We start from the raw sequence: 13,341 nt of genomic DNA, 5'->3' as shown, positions 1-13,341 counted from the left end.
AAATCTTGAACCTCGATAGTACAGTCGTTAGGAGAGTCCTCGATTTCCTTCTGAACAGACATAATTGTATTGAATAACATGGTTTCAGGCGACTTGGTTGCTTTGACCTTCTCAGCCATTGATAGATGTTGGTACACCAAACTTTCCACAAACTCTGCTTGATTCTTGTGTAGCAAGTCCAGGACGCGTTCGTCTGAGTTAAGCCCAATGTTACAAATAAGCAGGTTAATGAATGGACCAACAGCGTTATCGATGCCAGGAATTGGGACGTCTCTTCCGGATGTCATGTAACCGAAACACGCAGAACTCGAGTTGAGGTAAACTCTCAACACAAGCGCCCAAGCTAGTTGGAATGTGTTGGCTACTGTCAATCCATGCCGCGCACAGAACTCTCGGATCTCAGTGTTGAATGGAAGGGCGAGTTGAAGAAATTGTTTCGTGTTCTTAGTATCATCCAACAATCCACGAGGCGGTGATGCTGGCAATATGCATGGTTCAGCTGAGGCAAGATACTTTTCCCAATACATGATGGCATCGCTGAGCGGTTGGCTCTCTAGGTGACGGATGTATTCCCGGTAGGTATTTTGCGTTGACATTTCAAGCTTATGGTCATATGCAAGCCGAATATCACGTAACAAGAGCTGTCTTGATATGCCGTCAACAACCGTGTGGTCTATTTGTAACAAACAGGCGAGCTCCCCGGAAGACGATACACAGATGGCAAGCCGATGCGGTGGGCTTAAAGGTTGTATCTCGAATTGGTGTGTCTTGAGATTTTTCAGAGGGTCGTCGCTGCTTTTAAGTATGGCGCACATCTCAGTTTGGGGTTCCTTGAGAACAAGCTGGCTATGCTTGCCGCTTCGATCTGGGTTGTCGAAGAGCACTGTTCGAAGAAGCGGATGCTTTTGCAGTACCTGATACCAGGCATTTATGAGTTGTTTTGGATCTATGAGGGACCCATCTTGGGATTTTGCCATCCAAAACCATCGATTGATATACAGACCCGTGGCCTTAGCTTGACTGAGTATCATACCCTCTTGTATTGGAGAACAAGGGTAGGCATCTTTGACCTCTGAAGACTGTGACCTCAGTTTTGCAACTACAGTCTCGTTGAATTCGTCGAATTCCTCATATGAGTATTTCAACAGTTGGAAGTCTGAAGCCGTAAAACCTGGAGCACAGTTGACCAAGTCTTTAGCGGCCAACTGGAGAGATTTCTTCGTGTTCTCGATCCATTGGCTGATTGGCGCCTCCTGCCGTTGCATGTGCCGATTATAAATGAAGCGGATTAGCAATTGAGAGCCTTTGACCTCGGATAAGACATCAAATAATGCAAACCGTAGAATCTCAGGTGACATTTGGTGGAGCTCCCCCTCAGTAAGAGAGGACGGCTGAAGCAGAGTCGTCGGGTTTTTCGTGAAGCCTGGGTCGAAATTGAACAGTACCTCAAAAGGTGGCTCCTGGTGTAAGTGCGCTGCACCTTTGGGATGAAGATAACGAGATGTAAAGTATTCCCATCCATTGCTCTTCACCTGACGCCGTGCATCTTTTGTTTTTCGCACGATGTCAAGTATGCCATCATGTGGCTGAATAAAGATATCTGCAGGCCACATTGTCGTGAACCAACCAACTGTCCGGGTCAGGTCAATAGCAGGGTTCCACGGTTCGCGACCGTGCGCCTCGGAGAAGATTACTGGCGGACGTCGACTGCGGAAAGTCTGGACGAAGGCCTGAAGAAGAGCTGCGTGAATAATTTCAACTGGTGTAGTGCTAAAGGCATCATTGGCTGGCCCAAGTAGAGCCTGCGTTTCACTCTTTCCTAGAATAAAGCTACTTTCGATAGCATCGCCCCAGTAATTTTTTGTGCTTTCAATTCCCCAGTAGGATGACATGTCTATGGGGGTGTACTGGGGTATAACATTGGTAGGATGCAGGTTCTTCGCCGCGTATGAGATCTGTAGCCGACTCCAAGTTTGGAATGGCATAGGTGGCGCGAGTGGTTGCTGTTTGCCATGAAGGAGGAGCTCTAGATCAGATAGGAGGACTCTCCAAGACACTATATCGACTATCAAGTGATGCGCTGTAAGCGAGAGGTAGAGTTCGGCATCCTCATCAATCTCAATCACGTGACAGAGGAATAGAGGTCCCTTTTGAATGTCCAGTCTTCTTTGATCGGCATGGATTAAGCACTGCGCTTCGCTTCTTGTTGGCACTCTGTGCTCTATGAACGAAAAGCTATGAGCATGATCATCAGTAATGAATTGCTCCCATTGACCATCAGAAGACTGGCTGAACCGAGCACGTAGCATTGAATGGTTTGTAACAAGCCAGAGAACAGCTTCCATCACCCTCTCTTTTAATAAGGGTTTAGCGAGCCGGAATGTCAGGTTCTGGTTGAAGTGGTTATACGCTCTGCCAGCAACGTTAAAAAACAACTTCTGCGCTGGTGACAGGTTGAATCGCCTATTGATAGTTTCAGCTGCGAATGAGGGAGAGTGCTGCATCTGTTCGGTTCGTATGCTCATCTGCCCGATTGTCTTGCTTTGAAATAGGACCGCAACGGAAGTTTTCAATCCAGCAGAGGCACACTGAGCGACAACTTGCATGGCGTTAATGGAGTCGCCCCCAAGGCGGAAGAAATTGTCATCCATGCCGATAGATTCAGCAGGGAGGTTCAATACGCGTGCCCAAATTAGTTGTAAAGTTCGTTCAGTATCTGTAGTTGCTGCTCGTTTGGTGGTCTCAACTACAATGGAATATGATTGGATCTGATCAATAGACAGGGACATACAAGCTTCTCGTAAATGTCGTCGATCTACTTTACCGCTCCGAGTAAGAGGCAACTTCCTTAACGGGAGTAGTACCTCGGGAACCATGTATGATGGGATGGAAGATAATAACTCTGCTGTTGCCTTCTGAGACCATTCTCGGAAACTATCACTTGGCTGTTGGAAAATACTATTAGAGTCCTCGTTGGTGGTTGTTGTGTCTATGTTCGAGCAAATAAATGCAGCAAGGTAAGCCGCCTTGCCTTCTGTAGGGGGAGCGATAACATCAACGATAACATCAGTCGCACTAGCAAAGCGACTCTTCACATGATACTCGACTTCGCCCAGTTCTACTCGTTGACCTCGTAACTTTATTTGAGTATCTTTTCGGCCGACATAGCGTATAGTGCCATCAGGGTTGTACTGTACCAGATCGCCAGTCTTGTACAGACGTCCGGTTTGTCGACCCGAGCGAAAGGTACGTAGCCAGGCGGGTGGATTGATATAAGCCGCAGCTGTCTTGTCCGGTTCATCGAGGTACCCTCTTGTTACAATTGCGCCCTCGATCAACAGCTCTCCAATGGTGCCGATGGCTGCTAATCGTGTGTCTGGACTCGATGTGTCTACGATCCAACCAACACTTCCTACCATTCGCCCAATCGTGCCGGGTCTCCATCCCGAAGATGGGATGGGTCCAACTGTGCAAAAAGTACCCTCAGCTGGGCCGTATGCATTGATGAGACTTACTTTGCTGGCCCATATGTCTACTGGGTCGCGGGTGACTGCTTCTCCTGCAAGCACCAGGGTCTTCAAGGAAGGCACATCCTCCGGTCGAAACAGATTCAGTGTAGATGGCGTCAATAGAGCCCAGTTAACTTGTTGATCGCGAATAAATTTAGCTAGCCTATTCATTCGATCGTGTTCTGATGGAATGCAGACGCAACCTCCAAATACCAGAGTATTGAATATTTCGTAGATGCTCACATCAAAAGCGTACGAAGCAAAATGCAAGGATCGTGAGTCCGAAGAAATTTCCATAGCACCAGCATGGGCTAGAATGCTCGTACAGAGGTTGCGATGCTCCATGACGATACCTTTTGGTGTACCTGTACTGCCTGAAGTGAACAAAATTACAGCAGCGGCTTGGGGCTGAACTTTGGGCAGTCTTGTTCCATGTGGCGGGAGCTCCTTAATTGAGGTTTCTGAGATGGACAGTACTCGAGGCACGAGGCTTTCTACAAGGGCCAGATGGGCCTTTGATACAATTATAAGTCGTGGCCTAGTTTTCTTGATAATTTCCTCTATTCGGCGGCGTGGATATCCCGGATCGATAAGCACACATGCACAGCCAGCACGAAGCACGGCAAGAAGGGTCACAATCGACCACCGAGATTTTTCCAGACAGACTGCGACTGTAGACTCCGTTTCGACTCCCATGGTAAGAAGCCGTCCCGCCAACCGTGCCGACCAGGTGTTTAACTCGTCGTATGTCAACTTCCCATCCCCCGCACATACAGCTGAACTATTTGGGGTCTTGATACTGTTACGAGTGACGAGGTCGTGTAGAGTTTCCAGCGCAGGCGGTGGAACATGGCCATTCCAAATCGCAAGCTGGATCGTATCCTCTTCGCTCATGACTTCAATATCTTTAAGAAGATGGTCATGTTTCGCCGACAACCGGTGTAAGACAGCATGGAACTGCTCTACCAACCTACGGGCCTCATGTTCTACGAGAACGTTAGGATCGAAATTAACGGAGATTTCCAAGTCATTCGACCCTTCCTGTAAGTGAAGGAACATGACGAATGAGTAGCTTGCAAACCCTTCATAGCCGTCGAACCTCTCTGATTCTGCGGTAGCCAACCCACCAAGATCCAATTCTGATGTAATATCCGAGGGTTGAATGACCAGCTGGGTCTGGAATCCGCATGCTGTGGATGCATCAGGGCTGATCCTGCGGATATTCTGCAATCCGTAATGCAGGAAAGGGATAGTTGCGAGAGTCTGTTCTTGCAATGCCGATAGCGAGGCATTTAGCGTTCTATCCCCAGGTAAGAGCACTCTGACTGGGACAGTGGCAATAGTAGGGCCAGTGATCTCAGATATGCCATCCAAAGCAGTCGCGCGGCCATTCGAAGTTAGCCCAAAGACCACATCATCAGAATCTGTGTAGCGTGAAAGAACAATTGCCCACGACAGCTGAATTAGAGTCGACAGCGTGTAGTCTTTCTTATAGTCTGAAGACCCCGTGATAGAATGAGTAAAGGACTGATTAGGATTGGGGCGGTAGTCAAGACTAGGGAGTTGAGGGAATGTCGCTATATTTAGATCGTCAAATTGTGAGATCCAAAAGTCGTGGGCTCCTTGAGTTCGGCCAATGTGGCGAACGAAATAGTTGAATGGCCGAGAGATCAGATCCTGTGCCTCATATGATCTCTTAACTTGTTCCCAAAGCAAGGGGAGAGTCCATCCATCGTATAATGAATGGTGGATAACCCAGAGAAACTGATGCCAGTTATTTCTGTCAGGTAAAGGAGCAAGAGACAGGTGCACCAAGGGCGAGCCTAAGCCCATGGAGAGGGCTTCTGCGTGGTTCTGCTGCCCATCCGAGGTATCAAAAAACTCCCACGGTGGCAGTTGTTTTAAAACGGTTTGAAAGATGTTAGTGTTACCTGATTGTACCAAGCGCGTGCGTAAGATCGAATTAGCAACGATAACTGCATTCCAAGCCTCTTGAAATCGAGAAATATCTGTACTCGGAGGAATCAGGTACTTGAATCGAGCAATGTACATGCCTGGCGTCTTCACCGCAAGAGCCATCAGACCTTCTTGTAAGGGAGTACATGGGTAAATGTCCTCAACAATGTCTTCATCTACTTGGCACTGACTGGCAACGTCCTTTAGGATGTCGCCTTGATGAGCTTCACCCTGGAGCAAAGAAAGCGGCTCAACATGATGCTCAACACCATTTGTATAATTTTGTGCAATCTTTGCCAGTGAATACACTGTTGGATGTCTGAATACATCAGCAGTATTGAAACTTAGGCCACGGTCTTTCGCCAACGCCACTAGATTCATAGCTAGAATCGAATCTCCACCCAAGCGGAAGAAATGATCGCGAGGACCTATTCTGTCAGGTTTAACTTGCAAGACTTGAGCGAAAAGTTCTTGCAAAATGTGCTCTTCACGAGATGAATGAATAGCCTGCACAGGGGCTGAAGGTTCGCTATACTCTTCTGGCGAGATATCTGCCGCCATGCTACGAAGTAGTTTGCGGTCCAGCTTGCCAGACTTACTATACGGCAAATAATTCACTGGCAGGAACACGGTGGGCACCATGTAGATAGGCAGAAGAGCCTCAAGCTTCCCGGTAGCTTCTGCAGCGAGAACCCTGAAGCGAGCATCTGACATTCTGAACATCCTCTGCTTAGACACAATGAATGCTGTCAATGCTGGCCTATTTGTATTCTTATGCAAGACTACTTCAGCAACTGCCTCTTCTGCCTCCGGAAAACATTGGTGCAGATGGTGTTCGACTTCACCGAGCTCGATACGTTGTCCTCGAAGCTTGGTTTGGGTATCTTTACGACTGACGTAGCGCAAGGATCCATCGCTCGTGTATTGGACAAGATCACCCGTTCGGTAGAGGCGAGCTGATCCTGATGGTCGAAAATTAGACAGCCAGGCAGGGTATTCCGTTGCCGTAACGAATGAGGCAGCAGTGCGCTCGGGGTTATTAAGATAACCAAGTCCTACAATAGGCGATTCGACAAACAACTCGCCCACAGTACCAACGGGCGCTAATCTTCTCTCGTTGTTCATATCAACTACCCAGCACACCGCACTGGTAGGGAAGGCGATGTTATTAGGATCTTTATTGTTACGGACATTCCGGTGTAGGGTAGTAAGGATTGCACACTCTGCAGGGCCATATAGATTCAGCAGGTGGGCGTGAGGAGCCCAAAGCGATATTACTTCATTAGCGATAGGCTCTCCACAGAGCACAAGCTTTTTCAAGCCAGGTGTCTCATTAGGATCAATAATCCGAGCGACAGAGGGTGTGAGACAGGCCCAGTTGGCGCCAAGGCTATTAATAGAGTCAATCAGGCTTCCACCTTGGATATCTTGGTTTGACGGAACACAGATACACCCTCCCGCAACTAGAGTGAGTAGATTATCCGCAATGCTGATGTCAAAGGCGTAAGCAGCAAATTGGAAGACTCTTGAATCGGGTTCAAGATACAGGCCGACACGGTTCGCCTGAGCGCTTGTACACCAGGATATGTGAGAGTGAACCGCGCCTTTTGGCATGCCTGTAGACCCTGAAGTGAAGACTGCGTACATAGAATTATGGGGTTGGACTAGAGAGTTGGGCATAGAAATGACTTTGGTAGGCGTCTCGGAAGGCTTCCAATCTACGTTGAGAATAACTGCACGTGACGTTAGGCTTTTAGCCATGGCAGCGTTTCGCTCCGAGCTGATAACGAATGGGGCTTTGGCATCTCGACAAATACTTTGTAACCGCTGTGTGGGGTGGGAGGGGTCAAGAAGAATAAATGCTCCTCCAGCTTTGAGTACACCTAGCATAGTAATTGTAGTCCATCTAGACTTTTCGAATAGGAGCGGGATGAAGATTTCAGGACCAACACCCAGGTCTATCAAGCATGTGGCAAAGCTTGATGAGAGTTGCTCTAGCTCACCGTAACTGAATGATCCGTCCCAACCACATACGGCGGGGGCATCTGGGCGAAGGTCAGACTGTCTCCGGATAAGTTCATGTGCACATGAATGGACCGGTTCTGGAAGAGACTGGTTCCATCGCCTGAGTTCAGACCAATCTTCTACGCTTGTTGTGTCCAACTCGGAAATAGAAAGAGACTTCTGTGATGGAATAAGCTGCTGAAAGATATGTCTAAATTGGTGCAGCATTCGGTTGAATTGTATTTCTTCAATTACATTAGGATCGTAAGTAGCCACTATATGTACAGAGTTGGCCAATTGTTCAACGATCAATGTGATCGCATACGTGCTAAATGCATCGAGAGAAGCTAGATCCTTGGAATTTCTGAACAGCTCTGGAAGTTGGTCTTTCTCGGGTTGAATAACCAACAAGCTCTGAAACTGGCTCGCAGTGGCAGCTTCAGGTCCAATTCGGGCGATATGCTGTAGACCAAATTGCTCAAAGGGAATTACATCTGTAGATTGACGCTGCACTATCCTCAGTGCATCCCCGACTGAGGTGCCCGGGGATACATTGACACGACAAGGTATAGACGCGATCGTCGGTCCAGTCATATCCCCTATTGCAAAGACTGGCGCTCCACGGCCAGAGACAGTAACACCAAATACGGTATCTGAGCAATCTGTATAAAGCGAGATGAGAATGCTCCAGGCGAGTTTAAGTCGGTTAGGCGCACTAAATTCGGATCTCCCTCGAAAGTCGAGTGGTATATCGAGAGCCTTCTTAAGGGTAGGCTGAGGGATGTAAGCTGTAGCGGGAAGAGCAGGGAATGTAGCAGATTGCAAATCTTTAAATTGATTTTTCCAGAAATCTTCGGAGTTAGTCCGCATTTGAAGTATATAAGCGATGAAATTATTAAAGGGACGAGGTACCAGTGTGAAACCTTCATATGCTGCCTGCACCTGTTGTAGAAGCAGTGGCATGGCCCACCCATCACTAATGGCGTGGTGAAAGGCGAAAACAAGCTGGTAATGGCCACCACCAGATGATGTTTCAAGGGATAGACGAGCCAGTGGGCCACCTATTTTCCAATTATCTAGGGTAGCTCTCTGAGTTGTTTCTGAGACCCATGGAAGGGCTCCACGGATAACTGCTTGGTAGAGAGAGCCGCTTATCTGTATGATGCGCGTTCGAAGAATAGGGTTCGCATTCACTACATCATTCCATGCGCTCTTGAATTGAGGCACATCAAGTTCAGCAGGAAGCTCATACTCGAAAGCAACAGTGTATGCACCAGGTCTCTTGAGGGTCAGTGACATCAAACCTTCCTGTAGAGCAGTGCACTATAATTCGTTAGAGTTAGCAATTAATCCGGCAGTTGAGAAAGATAAGGGCTAGGAGGTTTGCAGGCTCCCAAGGTACGCATCTTCTACAGAGTAGTCACCTCTATGCAAGTTGGTTGGATGGCAAGGGAGCGGCTCTGGGAGTAACATACGGGATACAGATCCTCGACTTCAGAAGTGCTATGAAGTTGGCACTGCTGGATAGCAGCCGCGATACAGGCCTCGGTACTGGCCGAGTCTGGGAGCAGAGAAAATGGCTTAACATGATCACTACTGCCCGGCGAGTTAAGCTGAGCTAGAGATGCCATGGTTTCAAGGCTGTCATGTTCGTATACAAGGCGAACTGGGAGACTCAGTCCCTCCTGCCGAGCTGCGCCGGCTAGCTTCATCGCAGAGATAGAATTGCCTCCTAAATCAAAAAACTTATCATCTAAGCCGATATCTTCTGTTGAGATCTGAAGAGAATTGGCCCAAAGGCGTTGGAGTATTTCTTCCTTTGGCGTGGCTGGCTGTCGCTTCGCCGTCAAAGACGAGAAAGATATATACGAGTTGAGTTGAGACCGGGTGAGGCTTGAGGCTAAGGAACGTAGCCGTCGTCTATCAGTCTTCCCACTCGGTAAAAGTGGTATGGATATTAGAGGCAAAAAGACACTTGGAATCATCCATTTGGGTATCGACCCAGTCAGCTGTTGTTGCACGAGCTGCACCTGTGCACGAAACTCATCGCTTGAGCTAACGAATCCCTCAACGTGCCCGTTACCATGTCGCGCGGCGTTATCAATGTCTGGGAGAATGAACGCGACCAAGGTCTCAGTTCCATCAGCATTTGCAACATCCACCACGAGCCCGCGGGCGGTGGGAAGGACGTGTCGCAGATGGTGTTCGACCTCCTCAACCTCCAGCCGCTGGCCGTGGAATTTGACTTGGTCATCTTTGCGTCCGACATAGCGTATCGAACCATCTCGCGCAGCGCTATATGACACCAAGTCTCCTGTTTTGTACAGCTTCACTCCTGGTGAAGCGAAGTCCGGCCGATATTGACGATACCATTGAGGCGGATCAATGAAGGACTGGGTGGTCCGCTCAGTATTATTAATGTAACCACGGCCCACTGCCGGCCCGTCAAGGAGGAGCTCGCCAACTTGGCCAACCGATACCAGCTGATCAACATCATCTGGATTGACGATCCAACACGTGACACCAGTGCCAAAGCCTAGATTGGTGTGGTCGATGTCATCAATCGTGCATCGTCGCGCAACGTTGGCGACCGCGCACTCGCTCACGCCGTACGCGACAAACAGTTCCACGTGCGGCGCCCATTTGCGGACATCGTTCGCATGGATTGCCTCTCCACCTAGAACCAATGTGCGCAAGGTCGGAAAGTCGTGGACATTGAGAATCCGCGTGACCGACGGCGTAAGTATTGCCCAGCTGGGCTTCAAGTTCCGCGCTTCGCCAGCTAGGTCACGTGTTCGTCCCTCGTCAGAGGGAATGCAGATGCAGGCACCCACGATCAATGTCGTCAACATCTCCGTCAGAGAACCATCGAACGCGTGTGAAGCAAATTGCAGCACCCGAGAGCTGGCATCCATGCCGAGAGCTTCAGCATGTGCCACTGCACTGCTGCAAAAAGCCCTATGGTCGATGATGACGCCTTTCGGTTTTCCGGATGTGCCTGAGGTGAACACGGCGTAAGCCGCATTCCGAGGATGCACAGCACCTGCAGAGAATGCAGGCGAAGATCTCGCTAAGTCGTCGCCCATTACGACGACATCAGGCGCTAAGATTTCTGCTTTCTCAACCAGCCGTCGTGACGCCACGATGGTTGTGGCACCAACAGTCCGGCAAATCTCTTCTAGTCGACTTGTTGGATGGGATGGGTCTAACAGCACGAAGACACCACCTGCCTTCAACACTGCGAGCATCACCACAGGGACCCAGACCGACTTTTCTGAATAGATAGGGACGTATACCTCAGGGCCTACTTTGTGCTGGGCTAGAAGAGCCGCGAATGATGAAGAGAAGGCATCTAGCTCTGCATAGCTCAACTGACCGTCCCATGCGCATACTGCAGGCGCTTTGGGCTGTGAAGCAGCGCGATCTTGGATCATATGGTGTACGCAGACATTGAATGTTTGTGGGATATGCGAGACCATTGGCTTCAGTTCCAACATTTCGACACTTTCACTAGCGTCTTGAACGCCATTCTTCTTCTTCTTGAGATGTGAAGCAACGCCATTTGTGCTAGAGGTGCCGTGGTCAGTCAGGACAATCTGGTCGAAGTGCGGCGCCATTATGTGGTGGATTGGCAAAACCAGCAAAATTCGAGAATGACTTCGACGCGAACAGGGAGATAGTTGTGTCCTCTCTCTCCCTGATACAGTATCGCAATTTTACAAAGAAAAGCGCCGAAATTACAGCACGATGTACGGATTTTCGATCTTCAACAGCTCAGAGTACAGTCGAGATATAATCTACTCAACTCAAGCTCTTCACAAGAGACATTTAAAGGCACATGTAATCATGAAGTCTTCTAACGCGATATTGCCAAGACATGTCGGATATGTAAGTACCATAACCCCTTTGACCCGTACAACACTTCGCAACTACCTAAAGTAGAAATTGCACAAAGCGAGGTCCTCGACAAGTAACACAGGCATGTCGCCAAAATCATCGCCGCCCAATCACCAGCATACCGGCTCTATCCTTCGGGTACCGTAAGCTTGTCACACTCTGCTTATTATTGATGCAGATCAACCGGGTACTCACAAAACAACCCTCAAGTATAAGTTACCTACGCCAATTGTGGGTACATGTCACGAAAACACAGGCAGGTTCGTGACCAATTCATGCTCAGCTCGTAAAGTTGTTCGGATCCAAGCTATGCCGCATAGAGTCGCAAGGGAGTGGACAGGATACAGCATCCTTCTGACTCCATGCCGGCTCAATATACATGGGTTGCAATAGGCGCGGAATACCCACCGTCACAGCGGTACATAACTCCAGGAGTGGAGAAGATGACGAGATTTGTTGTGTTCTCCACGGCCTCGGGCTTCATTCAGTAAGCGGCGCCGGAACTCTAGATTCTTCTGTGCCAATATTACACCTCGCAGGCGCCTAGAACTATCACGTTAGCATTCTCGCTGATGCGGTCACGGTGTGATTATGTTGCCTACATTTTGGGTGAAATTAGCTGTGACAGAGAACGTGATTTTAGGAGTTGTGTAATCTCATCAGAGCAGACCTAGGCAAGGCGCTTATATCAAATATAGTAACATTCCTGCTGTACACCATCTTCATCAGGACATCTGTTATCTCTACCCTCCCAAACTATGTCTCAACCTATGTTGCTAGACACTTCAGCCACCGAGAGCGTTCAGCTCTACAGCATTCGGAAGTCGGGGCTTCTGAACTTGAAAGAGTCTATCATCGCAGGCCTACAGGCCACTCCTAAGACCTTGCCATCTCTCCTACTCTGGGATGATCAAGGTCTGCAAAACTTTGACGCTTGGACTCAGGCCCCTGACTACTACCCTAAGCGTTGTGAATGGGAAATTTTGACAAACTACCAGCAAGATATAGCCTCTCAATTGCCAACAGGATCTATCATCATAGAACTGGGTTGCGGGTAAGGTCTCGTGAAATCAGATATTCATGTCATACCATGCTAACTAGTTACAGAAATCTCGGTAAGACAGCATGGCTGTTAGCCGCAATAGAGCGCCAACAACGTAAGGTGCATTATTATGCTCTTGATGTATCAGACGATGCTCTGTATAAAAATCTTGGGAACCTCAAGACGCAGTTCGCCAACTCAGAATGCATCAGCATATCTGGGCTCAAGGGAACCTACGATGATTGCGCGGAATGGCTCGCGGGCTCCGCTCAGCTTCCAGGCTCTACTGTGACTTTCTTATGGCTAGGCAATAGCATTGCTAACCTCACCAAACTAGAGGCAAGCCTATTAATAGGCCAGTTTCGTCAGGCTTGTCGCAAGATGTCGCTTGACTGCAACTTCTTGATTTCCGCTGACTCATGCGCTGTTCGAGAGAGCATTCTCAAGGCCTACGACCCTAATGATGGCCCATCACGAAAATTCCTCCTTCACGGCCTTCATCATGCGAATCGCTTATTGGGGCGTGAAGTTTTCAAAGAAGCTGAATGGGAAGCTGTCCCTACGTGGGATGAAGATCAACATGAACTTCACTACAGTTATGTTCCGAATGTTGATGTACAATTTGATCACGATCAGATACAAGTCTCCATAAAGAAAGGAGAGCCGATCCATTACTTTATGTCAGGAAAGTGGACGGAGCCACACGTAAACTCGATCGCGGAGAAAGCTGGACTGAAAGTAGGCAGCGTATGGAAGGACACGCAAGAACAATACTGTTAGTACATTTCCTATCACTCAGGCTCCCAAGTACACAACCTAACATCTGCACGCAGGCTTCTACCTTCTTCACAACAAATCATATTCGATAGGTACAGATGGTGGTAAAAGTCAACGAGCGTTAATCTAGGGGTGTGGTTTTTCAACGTTTACGAT

At 48.6% G+C, this 13,341-nt stretch overlaps 2 protein-coding genes across 2 annotated transcripts in view; one reads left to right on the top strand and one right to left on the bottom strand.

The window, feature by feature from the left end:
• Window positions 1-11,712, bottom strand: part of F5B22DRAFT_662528 (acetyl-CoA synthetase-like protein) — a 28,197-nt gene extending 16,485 nt beyond the window's left edge. Inside the window, exons 1-2 of the mRNA XM_047980451.1 lie at window positions 8,945-11,712; window positions 12-8,792 (exon numbers count right to left, since the gene is read on the bottom strand). Coding sequence (XP_047833421.1) covers window positions 12-8,792; window positions 8,945-11,086 — 10,923 coding nt within the window. The 5' untranslated portion in view covers window positions 11,087-11,712. The remainder of the gene's footprint in view (window positions 1-11; window positions 8,793-8,944) is intronic.
• Window positions 11,417-13,315, top strand: F5B22DRAFT_662524 (histidine-specific methyltransferase; the record flags this gene model as incomplete). Its single annotated transcript, XM_047980450.1, has 3 exons — window positions 11,417-12,420; window positions 12,474-13,183; window positions 13,242-13,315. The coding sequence occupies exons 1-3, from the start codon at window positions 12,125-12,127 to the stop codon at window positions 13,313-13,315; spliced, it is 1,080 nt and encodes a 359-aa protein (XP_047833420.1). The 5' UTR covers window positions 11,417-12,124.
• Window positions 13,316-13,341: the final 26 nt, after the last annotated feature.

The sequence above is a fragment of the Xylaria bambusicola genome (assembly GCF_022495145.1).
Source record: "Xylaria bambusicola strain CBS 139988 unplaced genomic scaffold F5B22scaffold_9, whole genome shotgun sequence".
Taxonomy (NCBI): Eukaryota; Fungi; Ascomycota; class Sordariomycetes; order Xylariales; family Xylariaceae; genus Xylaria; species Xylaria bambusicola.
This window is presented reverse-complemented; position numbering and strand designations above follow the sequence as displayed.